At 38.4% G+C, this 24,509-nt stretch overlaps 2 protein-coding genes across 3 annotated transcripts in view; both read left to right on the top strand.

Annotated features, from left to right (window-relative positions):
- The window catches only part of marchf7 (membrane-associated ring finger (C3HC4) 7), a 31,346-nt gene extending 23,896 nt beyond the window's left edge, over nt 1-7,450 (top strand). The window contains exons 7-11 of one of the 2 annotated variants that reach the window (NM_001114580.2): nt 960-1,129; nt 2,302-2,405; nt 3,990-4,091; nt 4,234-4,282; nt 6,693-7,450. In NM_001114580.2, coding sequence (NP_001108052.2) covers nt 960-1,129; nt 2,302-2,405; nt 3,990-4,091; nt 4,234-4,282; nt 6,693-6,802 — 535 coding nt within the window. In that variant the 3' untranslated portion in view covers nt 6,803-7,450. The remainder of the gene's footprint in view (nt 1-959; nt 1,130-2,301; nt 2,406-3,989; nt 4,092-4,233; nt 4,283-6,692) is intronic. The other variant, XM_005165760.5, reaches the window with a different exon arrangement.
- A 1,283-nt stretch (nt 7,451-8,733) lies between these two features.
- On the top strand, nt 8,734-24,501 carry fam171b (family with sequence similarity 171 member B). The gene is made up of 8 exons (NM_001423106.1): nt 8,734-9,095; nt 15,462-15,695; nt 17,656-17,748; nt 20,647-20,802; nt 21,215-21,385; nt 21,539-21,652; nt 21,786-21,909; nt 22,074-24,501. Exons 1-8 carry the CDS (start codon nt 8,903-8,905, stop codon nt 23,302-23,304), a joined length of 2,316 nt encoding a protein of 771 aa, NP_001410035.1. The 5' UTR covers nt 8,734-8,902; the 3' UTR covers nt 23,305-24,501.
- Nucleotides 24,502-24,509: the final 8 nt, after the last annotated feature.

The raw sequence follows: 24,509 nt of genomic DNA, 5'->3' as shown, positions 1-24,509 counted from the left end.
TATGAATGGAAGTCTATGGGAGGATAAGGTCAGTGTGACCGCAGCTTCACCTATAGGTTTCAAACAAGCCTGAAGGACTCAATTAGTTTGATCAGGTGTGTTTAATTAGGGTTGAAACTGAACTGCGGCCCTCCAGGGATTGATTCCTGATTTAGATCATTAACTTTAATCAGTACTATTTAAATGTGAAGATACTTTAAACCAGCACAACAAAACGTGTCTAAAGACAATGACCTTCTGAACCTTTAAATGATTTATGTTGTGTTGTTTAAAAATGAATGGAAACATGTCTGGAAACATTTTTATGCAAAAAAGCTCTAAATGATGTAATCTTTAGCTTAAATTGGAAAGAAATGTCAGTAGTATATATAATATAAAAAATTGCAGAAGCTTAACTATAAACCATAAATATAGAGAAACCTAGGATTTTCAAGTGCTTTCCTAAATGTGTTTATACTGTCAAAGATTCACTAAAATATAGATTATTTTGGTTCGATCTCTTTTGATCATGCAGAAATTTTATCAGATGATTCAAAGACCTTATCCCAATCTGTTCTTGCAAATCTCAGCTGGATAACCTTATCTTGATGTGTAAATTAGAAGTTTCATCCAGTTTAAACTTACTTTAAACTTTAGTACCCAAACCCACAATCACAAGATCATATAGTTCCACAAATCATCATAATCCTGCAATTTTCTGATGTGCGTCTGTGCTGACGTGCACATTATTCATTAGTTTTTTTAAACAGTTATTAATAGGCACTGTAACAAAGTTTCTAATCTTGACATCCACCTTCCAAATTAAGCCCGCTGCTACACGTCTTTCTGGAAGCATCTTGTGAAAATCTAGATTAGCTGCTTCACTTGTTTTTAAGTAAGGATGAATCTAAACTCTAGGATTTAGTACTCCTTGTTTGATTTCTTTTGTGTATCGACCTCACATTGCTTCTTGCTTTTAGCCTGCTGTTGGAGGAATCTGATGAGGAGGAGGGTGATCTGTGCCGAATCTGTCAGATGGGGGAGCAGTGGAGTTCCAACCCTCTGATCGAACCCTGCAAGTGCACAGGCAGCCTGCAGTATGTGCACCAGGACTGCATTAAGAAATGGCTCCGCTCCAAAATCAGCTCTGGTATGGTTTTTTTTTTCTCCCCTAAGGCCAGAAATTAGGTTTTTATATAGCGTGTATTCATTTGTTTGATCTGCTGTGAGAAAGGAACCACTTTCAAGTTCAGCCTGACAAAGGGGATTTAGGGTTCATTTCCTGTGCAGTGCGAGACTCTGTTGGTGCATAACGGTGTGAAATGCAGATGGATCAAATAAAAACGTTAAAGGAACATTCTACTTTTTGGGGTAGGGGGGATAGGCTGATTTTACAAGTCCCCTAGAGTTAAACAGCTTGAGTTCTGCCATTTTATTTTATTTTTTTAATTCAGCCGGTCTTTAGGTCTGGTGTGAGCACTTTTAGCTTGGCTTAGCTTAAGTCATTGAATTGGATTAGACCCTTAGCATCTCCCTCCATACAATTGTAAAATGAGTTTTTAAACCTGTATGCGGTGCTGATACCTAGCTGGGGATAATTTTTAAGTGCTGTGGAATATCATTGTGCCTACTCCAACCATAATAAAGTTTATTGATTTTTATGCCAGAATAAGAGTATAGTTCCTAGCCATGTTGGCCTAAAAGAATGGCGATTATAACTTTCAGTTGGTCTTTGTACACAATGTAAATACAGAAGTGTCAATTTAAAAATAGGACAATTATCAAAACTCTTATGGTAATGTATAACTCGGACTTATAACTCTAGGTGACTTTAATGGCCATGACGTAGCCTCTGAATTTATTTTCAAACCAGAAGAACCAATTTGCTCAAAATATCAAAAAAGAACCAAGTTTAACTTTTTTAGTGAAATATATGCGTGTCCTTTTAGTATTTTTAGCAGTGTGGGACACATAAATGACTCCAAAAATGTATTTCGGTGTTTCGTGACCCTTTAAAATTAGCCTATTTCCAAAAAAAGTGGTTTTCCTTTTAAGATTAAAGGAGACTCATTTCTTTACTGTTCACATATTTCAAACATTTGAAGAGTGATGATCAATAACCTGTGGCAGTACTAAGTGCTAACACTGTTACTTTTGGTCCTGGGAAATGTACCAAAGTACAAGTAAACTGCAGTTAAAGCTTTCATGATGACTAATTTGGTGAAATAAGAGACTAGATGAATGAGGATCCTGGAATTATAAATTTTTTTTTTTAAATATTGCTTAGATTGTACAAGTGATCTTTACATCTTTGATTCCCAGGTTCTAACTTGGAGGCCATCACTACCTGTGAACTTTGTAAAGAAAAACTGCACCTTAACATTGAAAACTTTGACATCAATGAGCTCTACAGATCTCATGAAAGGGTAAGTGTGTTAAAACTGGATGAAATGTAAACAGTCTGCTTGCAGTTTGATTGTAAGGCCAGAAACAATTCACCTATAAGGCTATAGGTGAATTGGGTAAATAAGAATTGGCTGTAGTGTATGAGTGCTTGTTTATTGGTGTTTCCCAGTGCCGAGTTGTGGCTGGAAGGGCGGCGGAAAAGTTGTCGGTTCATTCCCCTCTGGCGACCCCTGATAAATAAGGGACTTGGCTGAAGGAAAAAATGAAGGAATGAATGAATGTTAAAGTAGATGTGGTTTGAGGGAAAATGTTTTATGAATTATGGCTTGTTCACATTTAAAAAAAAAAAAAAAAAAGATTTAAATATAAAAACATTTAATAAAAAGAATAAAAATTATGGTTATAAGCTTATGCATTAGCTTATATATTCATTTTTGTTTGTTAATGTTGTGAAAAAAAGATTCTGGTCTGCAAAATATTAAAGTTATTAAGTGAAACTTTTCAAAAGATAAAGTCTGAGATCTCAAGTCTTTAGGCAAATCAGTTTATTGTTACAGCAGCAGTAACAAAAGAGGTCATTCGAGTGTCTGAGTATAGGTTAGCACACAGTTTAAATACACTTCCTAACACCCAAATTTACACATTAGCACACCTCCATTAGCTTTTCCACTAATGGGAATTCAAATCTCCCGGGTGCTCCCTACCCATGGACGGTTGAGTACTTTCGTTACAACCAATCAAATCTCAGGTTTTTTGACGATCCTACCCATGATCAGTTAAGGTCTTTCCTTCCTACTTCAACTGTGGCAATTTAGCAAAAACAATGCTCAACAATATATCTTGTTCAATGTACACTTAACTGTCAACTGTAAGTTCAGCTGAAGTTAACGGGTAGTTTTAGGGTCACCGTATTTTGGAAGTCATTGCAACTGAGCGTGGGTGCATGTCTGAATGTGCAGGTGTGTATGATCATGAGTCGCACATGAAACAGAACGCAAGTACCCTTATGACCTTACTTCCATACATCTACTCCCATTGTGGTATTTCATCCTGCTCTCGTAATGTCATCCCTGTCTGCATTTGCACAAGGTAACTTTTATATACCAAAGCACACACATATCATAATAATGCCACAGGTATGGGTAATAATACAATACATAATTATAATACTGAAATCCCTCAAATAAGCATATAAATGAGAGTAATAAACTCATCAGAAGTTCAAGACACAATGAATTCCCCATCCTTAAGCTCAAAGATTTGTTTCAAAACTGTTTCTGAATTAATTTTTTACTTCCAACTAATTAATAAATTAACAAAAATAACGCAGTAGTCAAAAAACTTTATATCCAAACACATCCTTTACCCCCTATGGTCCAAAACCCGACAGGTGGACAAGTCTGAGCTACTCTAGAAGCACAGTCTAGAATTTCTTTTTTTTAGTGCTGACTTTGCAAAACAACAACTCTAGCACAACAAATGTTTTTTGAACCAAAACATGTTCTTATTGTCTAGTGTTCATTTACCATTAAATACTTGAAGCAGGTGGTGGTTTTATTAAGGTTGCTGATTTTATATGTGGTAATGTTTGTTTCTTCCTTCAGTCAGAGTATGAGTTCATCAGCTGTGGTCTGTACCTGGTGGTGCTCCTGCACTTGTGTGAGCAGAGGTTTTCTGATGTCCTGGGCGCAGTCAATGATGCTGGGGTGAGTCTTTTACTGCTTCTCTTTGTCACTTTGTTCATTCTCTTTCTGTTCGAGTACTGTACAGTACATTAACTCCTGTGGTGCATCACTCAAGTGTAATGTTGTGACTTGGAAACCAAAACATTCTCCCCTCTCTCGCCAGTTTTTCAACTTGGCGAGAACTCTACACGAACACATGGACAATCTTGAAAGTATGTTATTAATTACTTCTATTTATTTTGGTTCTGCCCTATTAATGTGAGTCTTGTAGGTTTGTTTGCATACATCTTTACATGAATGAGCATCTTTAAAACATCTGATATCAACAGTTAAGTATGAACTCATCAGGCTCTTTATTAGATACAGCTGTCTAGCACCAGGTTGGACCCACCTTTGTCTTTAGAACTGCTATAAAGAAATAGTTAACATTTAACATAAACATTTAACACCCAATACTAACATTTATTCACCCTTAATCGGTTTTAAACGCTTGACTTTCGTTTTTGTTGATCGCAAACGAGTATGTTGGAGAATCTTAGAAACCGGAACCCCATTGACTTCCATAGTAGGAAAAACAATTACTATGGAAGTTGATGGGCACTGGTTTCAAAGCATTGTTCGTAATGAACTGGTTTGTGCAGGGTTCTTATGAAGGCTTGTGAATCTGAAGGAATAATAAAGGCCCTGGAAAGTAACAGAACATTTATAAAGGTAGATATAAGTCCTCAAAAGTACTTGAATTTATTTTGTGTAATAAGATTTCTAGAAAAATTCTCTGTTCTATGAGATTTAATCTCTTTCATGTGGCTAATTTACAAAGTTAGTCTTATAAAGTAACTTGAAATGTTTATTATGTTCACATTATGTCTGTGTATTTAAATGTTTTGGAACTGGAAAGTCCTTTTAAAGGTTATTGAATTTGAAGTTATTCAGTGTGTGGGAACTAATTAGTAAAGGGTGTTCCCCTGGGTAAATGACAGGGTAAATGATAGGGTAAATGATAGTTTTCAGTTTTGCGTGAACTATCCCTTTAACTGTTTGTAGCATAGATTCAAAAAGCTGCTTGAAATATTCTTTATGCTGCGTTCACACCAGATGCGGAACCCGCATCAAGCGCGAGTGATTTACACGTTAAGTCAATGCATTGCGAATAGACATCCTGCGGCGAGAATGACGCAAATTGCACGAATTACGCGTATAGCGCGAATGAGGCAAATTGTGTGAATTGAGCATTTTGCACGTTTGACGCGCGTTTTGCGCAAATTGCTCAAGTTCAAAAGTCTGATATCTTCAGCATATAAACACTGTTATTTTCTCAATAAAATCCATGTTAGCCATTTAGCTATGAAGCTAGAGTCACCGGGCAGACAGAAGCCCTGCCCATCACGCGAGTCTGCGTCTGTTCTGAAGTGAATTTGACGCGCGAATGAAGCAGGGTTTGACACGCAAATGAAGAGAGTAAACTCAAATATTCACGCGGCTATTTACGCGCGAATAGCGCGATTTATCTGCGTTCTGCGTCTGTAGTGAATGCAGCATTTCAGATTTTAGTCCAAATTGACTTGATCCATGATTTTAATTTCTGTTCCCACCACATCCCAAAAGTGTTCATGTGGTCTGGTGCTTGCGGAGGCCATTTGAATGTAGGTCTGGGATGGTGTGCTATGCTGTTGGTAGTAGCCATCAAGACATGGGTACACAGCAGTCATAAATGGATGGACTTGGTTAGCAGCAATGAAATCTAATTTAAGTGTCAAATCGGCATTGGCCATCGCTGAAGAGAGTGCTCTGAATGATTATTCAGCAACGAATCCGAACGCAAGTGTGACTGAGAGCTTCGAGCTCTCTGACTGTGGGCTGAGAGCTTCGAGCCCGATTGATCAAATGTGATCAAGATCAAGTGTCTTGTTCCATGAAAGAGCTCCAGATGGAAACTTTTTGCTTTGCATGTACCTTATGATTAAAGTAGTTACACGTCCGCCGGTTCAAGCTTGTGAATGAGCAAGTTTTAGCTAGTTGTAGCGTTAAACGCCCGTGAAGAAACTCGACACAGAGGAACATAAACACCCACCACCACCTAGGGTTTCCGAAATGTTATTACAGAGCAACACAAAATATCTAGGCGCAATAGTATAAATCAGCCTTAATGTTTTCAAAATTCTTCAAAATATCTGTTTTTCTGTGTCCAACAGAAAAAATTCATTCTTATAGATTTAGAACCACTTGAGGGAGAATAAAACGTTGAGAACATTTTCAAATAATGAGTTGCAATGATGAGCCATGTGATTGACCAGTTAGACATTGGCAGTTAAAGTGGTGTACCTAATAAAGTGGCCTGTTGAGAGTTTATATTGTAATCTACTTACGTTTTTGGTGCTGCTATTAAATGTGTACTTTTATTTAATCCTGGACTAATTTAGAAATGTAAACGAATGTTGTTATTTGTTTGTGCTGGCATTTGCATCTGCGTATTCATGCCTTTACCATAATGAGTCATAATTGACCCTCAAATGCACTTGTAGGTGTTAACAGTATACATTTATATTCGGGTCTGAACCAGAGGGTTGCAACTGTCTGGTTTCCTGTCATCTTTCTGATGTGTTTTTCTGTTGAAACTCACAGGTTCATATGCAGAATCTGATGAAGATGAAGTGGAGGACAGCAGACCCTCCATTGACTTCTGTGACTTGGAGGATGATGATGAAGAAGAGGAGGAGGAGGAGGAGGTTTAATCGGGTGGCTGGGAGGAAGGAGGTGTGGCTTGGTGGTCCATCTGCCAGGATTTAGCCAGTGTCTGATTGGCAGCATAACCACTGTTCTCAGCCTATCACAAGGCTTTCATAATATGCAGATAAATCTACACATTTCTGGGAGCTGTTTGGATCCCATTATGATTATGATTTTTATTATTTTTTGCTTCAGAATACGGCGAGCACTCTAAAGCTTTTTCAGTTGATGGAGGAAAAAAAAAAGTCCGGTGAACTGTCGACCACCATGAGTGCTTTATTCATGCTTAGAAACTGGTTTGTGTAAAGTGAGGGTCTTTTTGAAGATTCCCACTCTTACAGTGGTGCAGTTGAGAAACGTTCATTCGCTCCTTTTTATAGGGCTGCTTGAAAAGGAGACATTTGGTCACTATGTCTTGATGATTTTTAAAAAAAATAATAATAATAATAAATGTCCTGTTTTTTGTTTTTATGTGATTAATACACTTGTTTTGTGGAGATATGGTGAGTGAGAAAATGTGGTCACTTTTTTTCTTTCAAGACTTCCTTTACAGAGGACCTTTTCCACTGTCTGTTTGTATGTTGTACATTGACAATGTAATTCGCTTGAGTTATTACAATAAAATAGAGGTATATCTTTACCTCACAAAAATCCTCTCTGTCTTCTTAAAGCTGATCCAATAGATGATTGTTCACTTATTTCCACTAATAATTATTACACTATTACATTTTATTTGCATGGTTCCAAAAAATTAAAAAACATTTTAACTGGAAAAAAATGTAATAACATAAATAATTTGTAGCTAGCTATTAACGCAATATGCATCATTTTAAATTTAACCTTAAAACTAATATGAGTGTTTAATAAAAAATTTAACAAAATTACAAATTTAAATGTTTTATTTATATATAAAAAAAGATTTCAAATAGATAAAACTACAATTGATATTGATGCCAAAATAATATAAACTGTTTTTTAATGCCATAACTGGAATTTTTAAATCATGATTGCCTAATTTATCCAAAGAAACCTACAAACAATGATGATAGAAATAACGCAAGTAAAAAAACAGTTATATAAAACATTATATATGCATAAAACATTTGAACACGGACACATCAATGTGTCTAAATCAGTGCACGTGTTTGTATGAAAATAGAAAGTGATAAATCACTTTAAATTTATATAGTCAAACCCAAAATTATACATGGGTGCATGTATGTATATATATAACACACAGTTGAAGCCAGAATTATTCAGCACCCTTTGAATTTTTTTTCTTTTTTTTAAATATTTCCCAAATTAAGTTTACCAGAGCAAGAAATTTTTACAGTATATGTCTGATAATATTTTTCATTTTGGAGAGTTTTATTTTGCTGAAAATAAAAGCAGTTTTCATTTTTAAACGCTATTTTAAGTTCAACCAACCGAGTTAAGCCTTAAAATGTCACTTTAAGCTGTAAAGAAGTGTCTTAAATATCTAGTCAAATATTATTTACTGTCATCATGGCAAACATAAAATAAATCAGTTGTTAGAAATGAGTTATTAAACTATTATGTTTAGAAATGTGTTGGAAAAAATCAGAAATTGGGGGAAAATACAGTGAGCTAATAATTCAACTTTGTATGTATTTATTTTATGTGGGTTATGTATGTATTTTATAGGGATTATTGGATTTAGATCAATGCACTAGTTCATAATACTTAAATCTAGAGAGTAGAATAGAATATTTTCACGCATTCTTATAACTGCTTTCGTATTGCTTGCTTATTAAATGATAAGCTTTATTATAATTGCTTGCTTGCAACTATATTCATCCTAATGATCATATAGCTCTTATCACGCATGAAAACATCGCTGTGTGATTGCGTAATCTGTAACAAAGAAGCAAAAGCCCTGAGCCAGCAGATGGCATCGCGTGAGCTCTGACGCAACACGCGCGCGCACCCGCCGCCCGACTCCAGCAGCGCCTCTTATATTCACCGTCCACCAGCGTGATGATGTGACCGTGACATCCACACAGCCAGCCGAAGAAGACCACCGAAAAAACAACAACAACATTCTCCTTTTCCGTGCCGCTGAGTGCAGTTATGTCGGAGACGCCATGTCAGACCTGTCGGGGTGTCTGCTCCTCGCCGCGCTGCTGATTTTCAGCAAGGATGTGTCGGTGAGGAGAGCGGAGGGTGCGGCGCTCACCCGCGGCCTCGCCTCACTGTCGGACCAGGACAATGCCGAAGACACGCGCACCTCCCCGGTCCAGGGACAGGGGGATGCGACGGTGTCTCCTCCATCTTCAGGTAAAGACCACGGATTCATCATCCTCTTCAGCATCTTCTCCATCCAGCCTCAGCATCAGCTCCGCCATGAGACGCGCATGCTAATAATAGGGGTGTTTTCATGATGGGCTTCATGACAACAAAGGACACGGTGCGCAGTTGACCGCTGTCTCCTATGCTTCAGTGTGTGTTTGTTGTTCTGTAGGTAGGCCATGTGTGAAGAAGCCAGCTTTTCTAAGGTTTTATTTGGGACAGCCATGGCTGCATCTTTTAGAAAGAGGATAGTTGGAATGGTTGAGCAATATTGCACTGCTCTTCTTAAAATGTATTAGGTTATTGTTGAGTTGAAGATTTAAGAGGAAGCCTGTTTCAGTGGCAGAAATAGTCCTTCTGTGCTAAATAGGAGCTTTCTGTGGAAGATAGTTGGGCTGTGATAAAATATTATAGATGATGTGAGTGATTTTCAAACTTTTATTTGTTATTTTTACTTTTTTGCAAATTGTGAAGGATCCCATATGTGTGTGTGTATATATATATATATATATATATATATATATATATATATATATATATATATATATATATATATATATATATATAGGCTATATATATATATATATATATATATATATATATAYACACACACACACACACACACAYATATATATATATATATATATATATATATATATATATATATATATATAAGTTATTAAGAAGTTATTAAAGTTTTGTTGAGGATATTGAATAATCTCAATATACAGTTGAAGTCAGAATTATTAGCCCCCTGAATTATTAGACCACTTGTTTATTTTTTCCCAATTCCTGTTTAACAGAGAGATTTTTTTCAACACATTTCTAAACATAATAGATTTAATACCTCATTTCTAATAACTGATTTATTTTATCTTTGCCATGATGACAGTAAATAATATTTTAGTAGATATTTTTCAAGGCACCTCTATACAGCCTAAAGTGTCATTTAAAGGCTTAACTAGGTTAATTAGGTTAACTAGGCAGGTTAGGGTAATTAGACAAGTTATTGTATAATGATGGTTTCTTCTGTAGATTATCGAGAAAAAATATATCTTAAAGGGGCTAATAATTTGTCCCTAAAAAGGTGTTTAAAAAATAAAAAACTGCTTTTATTCTAGCTGAAATAAAACAAGACTTTCTCCAGAAGAAAAAATATTATCAGACATACTGTGAAAATTTCCTTGCTCTGTAAAACATCATTTAGGAAACATTTAAAAAGAAAAACAAAATCAAAGGGGGGCTAATAATTCTGACTTCAACTGTATATCAAGAGTTCGCACTTAGATATTGCTTGATAATAATAGCAGGTTTGGCATGCTGTCCCAGGGGAGAACCCTGAGCTCGGAGATATTTGAGCCCATGTCTCCCGTCTGGTCAATGAGCATGTAAGGGGGTATGAGATTGCGTTGGATCAGGTAGGTCTCAAGAGCTCCCCCTGGTAAAGGAGAAAAGGGGGAGATTGGGTGGATTGGGTGATTCTTCAAAAACATGAAGATAAGGGAATAAGGCGAGATGGGATATTTATTGTGAGTTTGGAATAATCTGAATGGTTTACTAATGGTTGCGATTAAGAGACCAGCCACCATCAATTATATAACATGCTCCTCTTGAAGATAGATAGATAGATAGATAGATAGATAGATAGATAGATAGATAGATAGATAGATAGATAGATAGATAGATAGATAGATAGATAGATAGATAGATAGATAGATAGATAGATGGATGGATGGATGGATGGATGGATGGATGGATGGATAGACGGACGGACGGACAGAATTAAATATATTGCATAGTCTTGAACAGGGGTGGGCAAACTCGGTCCTGGAGGGTCGATGTCCTGGACAGTTTAGCCCTAACTCTGTTCAAACACACCTGCTTATAGATAATTAGTGATCTTGGAGACACTGATTAGCATGTTCAGTGTGTTTGATTAAAGTTGGAGCTAAACTATGCAGGACATCGACCCTCCAGGGCTGAGTTTGCCCACCCCTGGTCTAGAAGCATAAATAAGTGCGAAAAAGAAAAAAATACAAATGAAATAAACAGCGTTTTATTGTTTTCAGAGGAGTCTAACAGTATTTAGGCACACGGTAATTGAATAATTAATTGTAAAATAATACTGAGCATTCTTTGTTTTATAAATGATTCCATAAAATAAATAGTTATGTTACAAATAGCACAGTTTCTTAGGCCTGATTGCTAATAGTAGTAATTCCTACATTTATGTAGTGCTTTTCTGTACACTCAAAGTGCTTTACACATTGGGGGGGAAGTCTCCTCATCCACAACCAGTGTGCAGCATCCACCTGGATGACTTGACGGCAGCCATATTACACCAGATCGCAAACCACACCCCAGTTGATTGGTGGAGAGAAGACAGAGTGATGAAGCCAATTACTATATGGGTATGGTTAGGAGGCCATGAGGGACAGAGGCCAGTGGGTAAATTTTTGCCAAGATACCGGGTAGGACTGCACGATTAATCGAAAAAAGACCACGATCTCGATTCATCCCTACACACAATCTTAATTCAGCTTTTCTACGATTCAGCCGATTATATTTTCAATGTCAGGAGAGAAGCAAGGCAGTCGCACAGTAACACTGACATCTTCAAATGGCGTTAAAAGTGTCACATACTGTATTTATAAGGTAATTCACCCAAAAATGCAATTTCTGTCTTCTTGCAAAAATGTATCCGTGGCCACAAAATCACACATGAGCTGACCGCGAGCTGTTTGTTTACTACAGAGAATGCGCAAAGACGCCTACTTTAGTGAACACATCCTGCATACGCTGTGAATAACCAACACAATCTAACGGCAATTCGTAACTTTTTCATTTAGTGGCTAATTCGTACAAATTCGTACGATCTAATTCGTACATTTTAGTACGATTTGCGTATCCCCCAATGACGGTTGGGTTTAGGGGTGGGGTTAGGTGCCACGCCTCCTTTTTAAAATCGTACATTTTCTTACGACTGAACTCGTACGAATTCGTACGAATTAGCCACTAAACTGCCAACACGTAAAATACTTACGTTTTCTCGTGAGATCAGGCTGGAATAACGAAGTTGTAAACAAAAGTTCAGTTTGTTACACAGAGCGATCGTTTGAGGGCCATGTGGGAGGTTTGATCTGCATGTGTGTGTTTTTTCTCACAGCGACAGCAGCCATGAGCCGCACTCGGAAGTGAAAATGAAACCTGTGCTCATATAATTTAAATGATCATATCGCATTTTACAGTTATGATTACGACAAGCATTTAATATGTATTTTCTTTCATAGTGAACACAAAGCGTTGTGCATGAAAATAAATGTTTACTGTGTTAGTATAACAACCCTAGCCTATATATTATGTTGAATATAATGCAAGAAGGAATCTGATAATGACAAAATACTAGGGATGTAACGGTATCAGAATTTCACGGTATGGTAATACCTCGGTATGAATGGCACGGTATGGTATTTATTGAATAATTTACAGGAAAAACAAAACTATTGAAAAGACTCGAAAAAAGTGCCAAAAGTGTTCATTTACCTTAGCACTGAACATATCAATGACATACAAATTAGCCATCTATCTGTAAGTTTCGAAACAGGAACTTCAATTTTTTCAATTTTAATAACAAAAAACTATTAAACCATATATAAAAAATAAAGTTTCAATTTAGTATTGTTGAAAACTCATCACATTCAACATTTAATCCCTCACTAACTTAGATAGAGATGGGTTTTTTAAGGAAAATTATCATATAACTATAATCTGACAAAAGCTGGGATCTCTGGACATGTCCCCTGCAACAGAAAAAAAACCTCTCATTTGGAACTGAGGTTTCTGGGACAGAGAGATATGATTTAGCCAAGGTTGACAGCAGTGGGTAACGTTGTGCATTGTCTTTCCACCACTTGAGAGGACAAGCCATGAGTGAGAAAGAGGTCTCTTCGCGGTACAAGTCAATGTCTGCATTAATCTAACAAGTGTGCTGTGTTCTGCAGTCCCCATGACTGTTTTTAGTAGTATTCCCCGACTTATATTTCACCACAGTCTGGCAGTGCCTGGATACAGTTTTTTTGGATACAGTTCTTTACAGTCACATTTTCTCCTTTTTTTGTATCTTTTTAGAAGGAAACCGAAATGCTTCTACACATCCGATTTAAAACCCGCTTTAGGTTCGATCATTTCCAGCTCTTTTTCTTTCCCGCTACTAGCAAGACACTCCATTTCTGCATTACTAGATCTGTAGTGACAACAGACCGCAAAAGATGATGGCCACGCCTAGGCTGATGGGAATTGTAGTTCCCGCTACCTCCCGTTCGCTTCATTCGCCTAAGCAAACTTTTCTCAGAAATATAGTTTTTTTGAGTCATGCGCCCACGGTAATATTGAAAAAAATTACTATTGCGGTATGAAGGTATTTACAATATTGTTACATCCCTACAAAATACTAATTTTACCAGTGAAAACAAATGATCTAATAGTGTTGTCAATGGCAGATGACAAGCACATGTCTTAAACAAAAAAAATCAACTTTATAATTATGAATAGCTGTATTCTGATGTCATCATCTTACTGTAAATTAACAACAGGACATATTGAAAGTCTGTTCAAGTCCAGCATAATGACTGTATAAAATGTAGCATTTTAAGCAACAGTAGAACGACACATAGGCCTAATATTATTATTATTGTTTTGCCATATGTTTGAGAATGAACATTAATAGGCTAATCATATTAATTGATTTTACACTTACAGAATCGTGAGAAAATCATGATTTACATTTTTGCCAGAATCGTGCAGCCCTAATACCGAGGTTAAACCCCTACTCTTTTTCTATTTCTATTCCTTTTTCCTGGGATTTTTAACAACCATACCTTACAATCACGACCTTAATGAGACAAGACCTCGGTTTAACATCTCATTCGAAAGACAGTGCTCACTGAGCAGTATAGAGTCCCCTTCACTATACTGGGGCGTTAGGACACAACCTCACTAACACCACTTCCGACAGCAACCTACTTTCCCATGTGGTCTCCAATCCAGGTACTGACCAGGCGCAGCCCTGCTTAGCTTCAGTGGGCGACCATGTGAGAGTTGCTGAGAGCTATTACAATCCTCATACAGTCACAGGTCTCAAAAACCCATCCAAATGATAAATTATGATCCGGACTCAACATTGGGTATACTTGAGGTGACTAGTGAATGATCACGTTGCGATGTCAATGCTGAAACGATATACTGTGCTGCGCTAATTCTATGCAAAGCACTTTAAATTGTTGACTGGAAATTGCCTAATTACTTAAAAAAGAAGCTAATAAAAGGCAGAATCACCAAATTATCAATGTCATCAAATATCACCAGGCACATGCACACATTGGGCTCAACCTATGCAGTGCACATGCCTTTTTTAGTCTTGGATAGAAAGTGCCCTTCCAAAATAATCTGAAGTGCCCCAGCGACCCCCCCACCCCCCACCCCCATCCCCCCCCCCCCCCCCCCCCCGGTCTTCTGTTCTCTCGCGACATACCAACACCACCACCCCACTCCCCCGCTCTTCAGTTCACGCATGACATCCACCCCCCACCTGCTCTTCAGTTCGCGTACGACCCCCACCCCCACCACCCCCTTCGTCCCCACCCACCTCCCGATCTTCAAAAATGTTTATGCTGCACATGCCCCCTACATAGTCTCTGCACGGGGCTGAATATCACTATGTTTGTTTGAGCTGGTAAATTACAAGTGTAAATGTCTTTAGCTAAAAAATATTTTTTTAAACAATTTGTTAAAACTACAAAGCCTTATTCGATCTCTTATAGTTGGTATGTGTTGTATTTTTATGTCTTCCATCGTTTCATTTTGACAATTTTGGTTGTTTTATGGTCATCCGGACTGGCTCTATGATCCTTGTGAGAGATTTACTTCTGTTTTCGGTTTTGAGGCACATTTCAAAGAAGAGTCTCAAGGTTTTTCAAGTCTCCGCTTTTCACTGATGTGCTCATCCCACATTTGGTACTTTGATCTATTTTTAAGTCTCTCTGACTGAGCCACGGTGCGCTGGTCATTACTATTTCAAAGCTTACGCAGTTACCACCAGATTTTACTGTCACCAACCAGATTTATCATTGTTGGCTGAATTAGTTTTTAATGTGTAAAGCAATTACATCTCGGTTACCGCTATAGTATCAACACTGGAGCATGTGGTTGAGCTTAAACTCCTTTTCATTTGTTTCCTTGATTCATATTAGAGGCTTTAGGCAAAATGTAACATTCAAGCAATTTTTGTGGCGTATACATTTTTTATGCACATTTTTTATTCATTCTCACAAAATCTGACCTTTTCTCTGTCTCTAGAGTCGCTCCTGACACTGAAGGTTTGGGTTAAAGATGCGTCTAGCCAGAGGTTCCTGACAGGAGCTCTGGTGAGTGTGTTTCTGAATGGATCCCAGATTCACTCCAGCCGGACTCTGGGGAACGGAGAGGTCACCATCATCGTCCCATACCGCCTCGGGCTGACCCTCACCCTCGTGGCCAGCATGGAGGGTTACATGCTCACCCAGCTGCCTTGGAAAACCACCAAAATACCCAGTAAGTATATATCCTTGAAAATGCAGTGTTATTTACTAGTTTATTACGTTATTTTGTGTTTCATATGATTTAATGACATCAAGGTAGAATTTTTGGTCCCACTTTATATTAAGTGGCCTTAACTAATATGTACTTACACAGCAATTAATAGTTTGTTACAATGTTATTATTGTGTAAATACATGTATTTACTGTGTACTTATGCTTGATTGAATTCCTGTATTTAATTACATCTGTAATTAACTTCTGTAATTACATATGTAAATACACTGTTAACCATCCCTTACACCTTAACCCATACTTAAACCTACCCATACCACCAAACCCGTTCATAACCCAACCCCTATCCCAACTCAAGAGCACCACAAGTGTTCTCAAATACATTATGAACACAGTAAGTACATTGTATTTAGATTTTTGATGCAAGTACATAGTAGTTAAGGACACTTAATATAAAGTGGGACCGAATTTTTTTTATATCCTGATGTCATTAAATCAAATTAAATGTAAAATAACCTAATGAATTAGTATATACACTTTCCGGCCACTTTATAAGGTACACCTTACTTGTACCGGGTTGGACCCCCTTTTGTCTTCAGAACTGCATTAACCCTTCGACAAGGTACTGGAAAATTCCTCAGAGATTTTGGTCCATATTGACCTGATTTGATGCAAATCTGTCGTTCCACCACATCCCAAAGCTGCTCTATTGGATTGAGATCTGGTGTCTGTGGAGGCCATTTACATACAGTGAATTCATTGTCATGTTCAAGAAACCAGTCTGAGATGATTCACGCTTTATGACTTGACGAGTTATCCTGCTTGAAGTAGCCATCAGAAGATGGGTACACTGTGGTCATAAAGGGATGGACATGGTCAGCAACAATACTCAGGTTGGCTGTGGTGTCGACACGATGCTCAATTGGTACTAATGGGCCCAAAGTGTGCCAAGAAAATATCCCCCACACCATTACACCACCATCACCACCAGCCTGAACTGTTGATACAAGACAGGATGGATACATGCTATATTGTTGTTGATGCCAAATTCTGACCCGACCATCAGAATGTTGCAGCAGAAATCGAGACTCATCAGACCAGGCACATTTTTCCAATCTTCTATTGTCCAATATTGGTGAGGCTGTGCCAATTGTAGCCTCATTTTCCTGTTTTTAGCTGACAGGACTGGCACCTGGTGTGGTCTTCTGCTGCTGTAGCCCATCCGCCTCAATGTTCGACGTTCAGAGATGCTCTTCTGCATACCTCGGTTGTAACGAGTGTTTATTTGAGTTACTGTTGCTATTCTATCAGCTCAAACCAGTCTGGCCATTCCTCTGGCATTAACAAGGCATTGGCGCCCACAGAACTGCCGCTCACTGGAGATTTTCTCTTTTTCGGACCATTCTCTGTAAACCCTAGAGATGGTTGGGTGTGAAAATCCCGGTGGATCAGCAGTTTCTGAAATACTCAAACCAGCCTGTCTGGCACCAACAACCATGCCACATTCAAAGTCACTTAAATCAGCTTTCTTCTGATGCTCAGTTTGAACTGCAGTAGATCGTCTTGACCATGTCTACATGCCTAAATGCATTGAGTTACAGCCATGTAATTGGCTGATTAGAAACTTGTGTTAATGAGCGATAGGTGTACCTAATAAAGTGGTCGGTGAGTGTATATTTAATAACGTTTTTACATATTTTATTCATTGAATAACAATTTAATCCCTACATATTCCAGTAAGATGACTGTGCTTAATGAATATGTCTATGAGGTGAAAAAAAAAGTAAGCAGTGGGAAACAGATGATGATGATGAGTCAGCAAGAAAGCTGTAAACCAAAGTGACTTTCTCCTGGCATCAAAATAGAGCCATGAAGAAATGTGCTTTAAACAAATGCCATTTCAATGTGAGAAAACTGCTGCTAAATTTAAAGTCTGTTTGTTTTTCTTTTTTTCCCCCTAGTATTTTCTGTTATTACACTGTCCGTGCATCCTCAAACTCAAGGAAACATCTGGCTCTTTGAGGATACTGTGCTGATAGCACGAAAAACATCTGGTATGTCAGTTAAAACATTTCTTCATGCTAATCCACATCACTGTTTTGAAGCTGGGAGCTGTTTATTTGTATTAATGAGGAATGTCCTGAGATTTTTGTGCTCCCTTTCTAAGGCCCCGTTTTCACTGCCAGTTAAATGTGACCCAATTACAATTATTTGCTCACATGTGACACAGATCGGATGTGTTCCATGACCGTGTTAAGACGAAAAAAATGCATACATTCGAATATTCAGCGATCAGTATCAGGCCTCCTTCATATGTGGAAATAAATCGGATATGTGACAATGCGACTATGATGTAAACAGACAGATCAAGTTTATTGAGGCATTGTGTTTTGTATGTCATTAAACTTGCGACAATGTGGTACTTTTCTGTAGTTTAATGTTGTAGAAGGAAGAGCGTGTGTGGAGACGCAAATGCAGTAAACAATAACAACAGAGGAAGCATGGAGGAGAAAAGTGATCAGTCGCCACAATTTGTTCCTACCAGACCTGAGATCTCTCTTGTACCCACAAGTTCCTCTAAGTGGTGGAGGATACATATATAAACCATAGGTGCAAGCTGCGATGACGGCCCTTTCCCTCCTCCTCAAAATCATTTTAAAGTTGGGGGAACTTCGCAGAGCTAAAAGTAAGACAATTTCAATGTGCATGTGCAACCTCGTAAATTGTATGGCAAGTGTAAACACATGAATTGAATATGGGTCACATTAAAAAGAACGTGTAAACGGACAGGCAAATAAATCAGATATAGGCAACATATTGGAATTAGGCAACAAGACCTGACAGTGTAAACGGGGCCTAAGTCATTTATTATTATGTGTCTGATTGTATTTCATAAGTCTGAGTGCACAGGTTAGTACATAAAATTTATGAGAGAGTGTATAGGTGATTCCCAGTGCTGGGTTGCAGTGCATAAAACATATGCTAGAGTAATTAGTGGTACTAAGGGCGTACTCACACTAGCTACAGTAGCCTTAAACCGTACCGAAGCATGATTGTCCCCTCTCCCCCGACAGCCTGCATTCACTATTGCATCCGAGCCAGAGCACGCTTATGTCATCGATGATGTGACTGTTCAGTTTAACAGGAAGAGAAGCACTCTCACTCAGCACAGTGGAGACTGCTTTAGTTATGTCGTTATGTATTATTTTTAGTCGTTTGGTATGCAGTGACACACAGTCAAATATTTTGCCGTACAGATCCACCACTTTTGACGCTCATAAACAATAATAAAGTCTTCGTGCTGCAGGTATTAGGAGGTTTGTTGAAGGTGCAGCTAACGTGCAGCGAGTGGTTTGCGTCTTTAATAAACTACGACAGTTCGCGTTCTTTGAAAATTAAGAATGATTAATGAAGCCATATGAAACAGTCCCATAAATGTGACGTCTTGTCTTCAGTTTCTGGCTTATAGGCACGCTTTGCGCTCACACTACAAGCGTATTGCGCCAAAGCCCAACCGGACCGCGCTCATGCACACCTCTTCTAAATGGGCCAGGGCCGGCTAACTGAATCACGACTGTGCCCGTTTCGGAGCACTCACACTTGTCAAACTAACCGGGAAACGCGCCTGGGCACAATTTGAATAGCAAAGTGTTAGTGCGTCCTAAGCCGTAGGATAGTGAGTGAGTGATACCAGCAATACCAGTCACTGAAAATACATTTTTAAAAGTGGTATTTTGCACAGATAGTGTTCAAAATAGACAATACATCATTTGTAAGATAAAATAATTAGTCAATGCGAGCTAAATATAGTAATCTGCCATTCAAAATAAAAAATTGAGCTGAGCTGCTCTGGATTGGTGTTCATTCTTTTATGACACAAGTATGATGGCTGGGCTTTTAACCATTTCCAACTATTAGGCCCTGTTTACACTAAACGTTAGTTTTAAAACGCTATAGTTTTGCTACGGTTGCGCCATCTGTCCACACTACACCGGAGTTTTCGAGCCCCGAAAACAGAGCGTTTTGAAAACGCTGGAGATGCTGTTTTCATTCTAAAACTCTGCTGCTCTGTGTCAGTGTGGATGGGGAAAACGAAGACATCTGAAAATGGAGGTGGGGCTGCAAACATTCATGATTGCATATTTATAACAAAACGCAGCTGATAACATTACAGCCTCCTTACATTTTCATTGAAAATGTGAAACATACCCTCCCTTTCATTGAATATCAGTTTTAATAATCAATAATGGCCATTATAAAAGTGCAACATACAATACGTTTATACACTATAGGAAATAAAGGTAAAGCAATCAGTCAATAAGCAGAATTAGTGTGGGTATGGGTATGTGCTCAAAGCACGTTGCAGTGCATGCCAGAGAGTGTGTGTGTGTGTATGGTCACGTGATGTGCTTTTTCAGCGGTTTAATGTAGACACAGAGCTGTTCAGAAATGCTGGGTGAAATGCTAGTGTGGACGCGGATCATTTTCATTCTAAAACCCTAGAGTAAACGTGGCCCTAGTTGGCTATTAGTAAGAGACTGCAAGGAGGAGCTCTAAAATAAAACCCTGCCCTCTATTCAATTGTCTGTTTCAGTTGGAAATATGTCACAATATGTAGACTTTAAGCTTACATATAGAGGTTTGATACTACTGTGTGCAATATTGATTAATGCGGGCAACCGGAAATGCTAATAAGCCATAAATGACCACTGCTACACCTATTTAATCCACTGAGCTGCCCGATTTTATTCTAAATTGAGTGGTTGTTGTGGTTCTTGTGCGTTTTTGAGTCAGTATTCTGAATATAGAGGTGTTCTAGTCAAAACATCCAACTGAGAACTTTCGAGTACGCATACTTACTGCATATTAATTAATTAATTACTGCAATTAGTCTTCAAATTCTTTGACAATTTTTTAATGTTGTTAATCTTTAACTTTCACATGTATTGCAGATCTCTCATTTCAACCGAGTGTTCAGTTTCCTAAAAGTCTCCTCAAACTGCCTGAAAATACCACCATCTCCATGCTGTCTGCTTACCTGACAGCTCCAGGCCTGCCTACTGAGAAAGACTCCAATTACTTTACCCTAAACCTCAATGGTAAAGGAGGTAAGATTGTTTAGGGGAAAAATGCCCATTAGTTCCAGCTTAATGGCTGTTAAAAAGCAAATCAGCTGTTTCGTTATTACATCTCTTGAATAATGCTGACCCTGTTTGTTTCATTGAAATGTAAATTGTCTGTAGGGTAGTGTATTGTTGTGCAGTTTTAGTCAATGAAGCCTACAGGGTCCATTACTGTTTAGACTCTATACTACATTGAATTGCTAATGTTATTGATTACAGCATGTTATTGATTAGGCAATACCAGACCATTTGGTTACCCATATTTAAACAAGCTAACAAATGGCCCGTTTTACATATATAATTGATCATTTAGACCACACACCCTTGAGACTCAATTATCCAATGCATTTTTACAGATCCTAATATTAATCTCTGTGATCACTGTTTTAAATTACAGGTTATAGAAACATCAAGTTAAGCCCCTTGGCTATGATCAGTGCCCAGATAGTGTCTAATGGTAAGGAAGTTGATGTCAAAGGACCCATTCAGCTCACAATACCTCTTCCCTACTACACCCATCTACGACCCTCAGACTCACTTCCTGCGTGGACCTTCAACATGACCATAGGTGAGTGAAAATATGTTTGAAACATAAATGGCATCACCTTAAGATTTTTTTAACTTTCATGCATTCAGACCATGTCATGTGTATTAAGGTCAGGAGATCTTCAGAATTAAGATGTGCCTAAAAGTGAGCACTTAATCAAATGTGCTATTACAGGTACCTGGGTAAATAAAGGTCTTGGCATTGTTCAGATGGAGAAAAATGGCCTAGTTTGGACTTACACAGCACCTCAACTGGGTAACTGGATTGCTGCACCCCTACCATCATCAGGTTAGAACAAGTGTAATATGTTTTTTTCTTCATAAAACCTCACTCATCTGCCCATGCTATTACTTTTCAGTTTCATAACTTCAAAACTGAAATCCAACCAGATCTAACCAGATTTCTGTGTGTGTAAATCTAGGTTATATGGGGCTTGCAAGCTCAATGGATTTCATTTACTACCATACATACCTTCTTGTGGGTATCTTAGGAGGAACTCTTGTGGTAGTTGTTGGATTTTTATCTGTGATTGTATTTCACTGCAGGTAAGGGCATGAAAATATCACTTTTTATAACTAAGCAATGAATTGTCGAACATGATTATTTCATCTACTCACACGTAAATCATAATTATCAGAGAGCTAAAGGCATTCTCTGGTACAACTGAAGGAAGTATCAACATAGCAATTCTTTCCTATTTGTTTTACAGAGATCTAAACCATGAGGCAGGACGAAGGCGATGGAATTCCACCAGGCTCACTGTACTGAAGAAAGACCAGACCACTTCCACCAGCTCGGATGAGGCTCAAGAACTTTTCTTTCATAATGGAGAACGCTCTTATTCACTGGCTGCAAGAGGCATCAGTCATGATGCTTCAGACTCTCCACGACACCAAGCCAACTACAACATTTATGTGGAAAATGTTGGACGGCCAGGGGGGAATCTGTATGAGAACATTGGAGCTGTGGGATTAGAAGGCCTCAGAGCCCCAATGTCTAATCTCTACGTTAATAGTGATGAAGTGGCCAAGCTTCGGGAAAAAATGGAACAGAATGGCGCACGCCATGGTGGTGTGGAGAATGTAGTTTTCAAAGACAAGCTGTTCCACATCTATAACCAGCCCCTGGCTATTGTGCAGGCCCCAGAGCTTTTTAATTCCCAGGGACAAGCTGACCCTTCTGGTAGCAGATCTGCCACTTTCCCTCGCAATGGCATGGAACATGGTGCTCAGACAGAGCGGAACTTAAAGGACAGTTTCACTCAGACATTGCCTAAAGCTCCACAGCAAGACAATGACGAGCAGCAGAGTCTGGAAGGAGCACAGGCTGTTGCCATTAACCCAGGTCTATGGGGCCGTTATAGTCATCTCCTGGAATCTGTTTCTGTCCCAGGAACTTTGAACGAAGCAGCTGGAATGGGCCCTTTCCGGGGGGAACTCCAGGGAATTTCAGAGCAAACCTTGTTGGAACTTACCAAAGGCAAACCATCGATTCACCCGCCTCGCGCCTGGTTTGTGTCTCTTGATGGAAAACCAGCAGCTCAGGTTCGTCACTCTGTGATTGAGCTCCAGGGAAGACATCGCCCAGGCAGCAGCAATGACACAAGTTTGGATTCTGGAGTGGACATGAATGAGCTGCAGCAGCCTCTGCGGAAAAGTGAGGAACCCTCAAGTGCTAGCATGGCAAAAATAAGCGGAAATCAAGAGCAGGACCTGAGCAGCAGTGAAATTGGGAGTCCTGAGGACTCGTCCCTGAGGAACACCCTGGAAAGCAGTAGTGCAGCCATTCCCAACCTTCCGGAGGACAGGGATGCGGGAGACACATCCAGTGAGTCCAAATCCACCCCTCCACCAAGAAGACTGCGGAAGGTTCGAGACAAGAAACCTGACAAGAAGACTTCTCGACACATGAGGGAGGAGAGACCACAAACAAAACACTAACTGAATAAACTGAGTAGCTATAGCTTTTTGGTGTTTGAAAAAAGGTTTGAATCAAATGGCCTTATATTATAAACATCAGGAAGAATGAATAAAATGAAAATGCCTGTCTTACCTGCCGTATCTCAAAGTCGATTTCTGTGGCTAAGCTCTATCCAGCATTTTGTCAGCAATTAATTTGTACACTTTTCGCACCCACACTGTACAATGTTTTTACAGACTTTGAAAGAACGTATTTGTTTACCTTCAAAAGTAAAAATATGTATAAATCTCCCTCTCTATATATATATTTATGTATTTTTAAACATTTGTTGCCATGTGAGCACAATGCTTGTATCTTAATGCTCTTCTAGAGAGTTTTCAAAAACAGTTTGATCTCTTGGCTTGCTTCAGATCATTTGATGTCCTTTAGTTCAACAGATATGTAAAGCAAAACTGCCACACAGTGCCATAAACATTTAAAAACTAAATTATGGAAAAGAAAACCCTGAGCACTGTAATAATAAGATATTCAACTAAGCACTACACATTTTACAGCTCAGAAAGAACACCAGTGTGTTGCAATGAGTTTTTTTGAGGGTGCGACTGAGGCCTGTAAGGTCATTATGCCGTTCTGACTCACTGTACTTATTTAATGTATTATTGCTAGTCACATTTGCATGCCACCCGTTGTGATGCTTTTACCATTCAATGTTTTCATGTGTAAGAATGTAGTACCAAAAAACATTGAACATATGTTACCAAGGCCAATGCTGAAAGCACAGGTGTACAGATCAGGAATGTAGCATATTAAGATGTTAATGTGTTTTGTGTGTAAAATATTTGTTCACAAACCAACAACAAATCATTATTAGCTCATGTATTGAATGTGCTGGAGCTTTTGTAGCTTTCTTTTTAGATAATTCATTGTAACTGTTTAATTCATATTAGCAGTTACAATTACTCACTAGTTTGTTGTTGTCAGGCAGCAATTAAATTGTGACCGAAGTATGAACGAAGAGAGAAGATTGCATTGTGTCCGCTGAATGTTTTTAAAGTAAGTTATGTTGTGTTGTAGCATTTATTATTTCAGTAATTGTTATATATCTAAGCGATTTCTCAACACACTGGTTTAAGTGGCTTATAAGCCATTCCTGGATGCTTTAAGTACAGCTTGTAATCTGCCTTTTTGTGCACATTTAATAAAGGTACTTGACCAAACATGCTTG

This window comes from Danio rerio, chromosome 6, assembly GCF_049306965.1.
Source record: "Danio rerio strain Tuebingen ecotype United States chromosome 6, GRCz12tu, whole genome shotgun sequence".
NCBI lineage: Eukaryota > Metazoa > Chordata > Actinopteri > Cypriniformes > Danionidae > Danio > Danio rerio.
The sequence above is the reverse complement of the archived record's forward strand: the minus strand, read 5'-3'. Positions and strand labels throughout refer to the sequence as shown.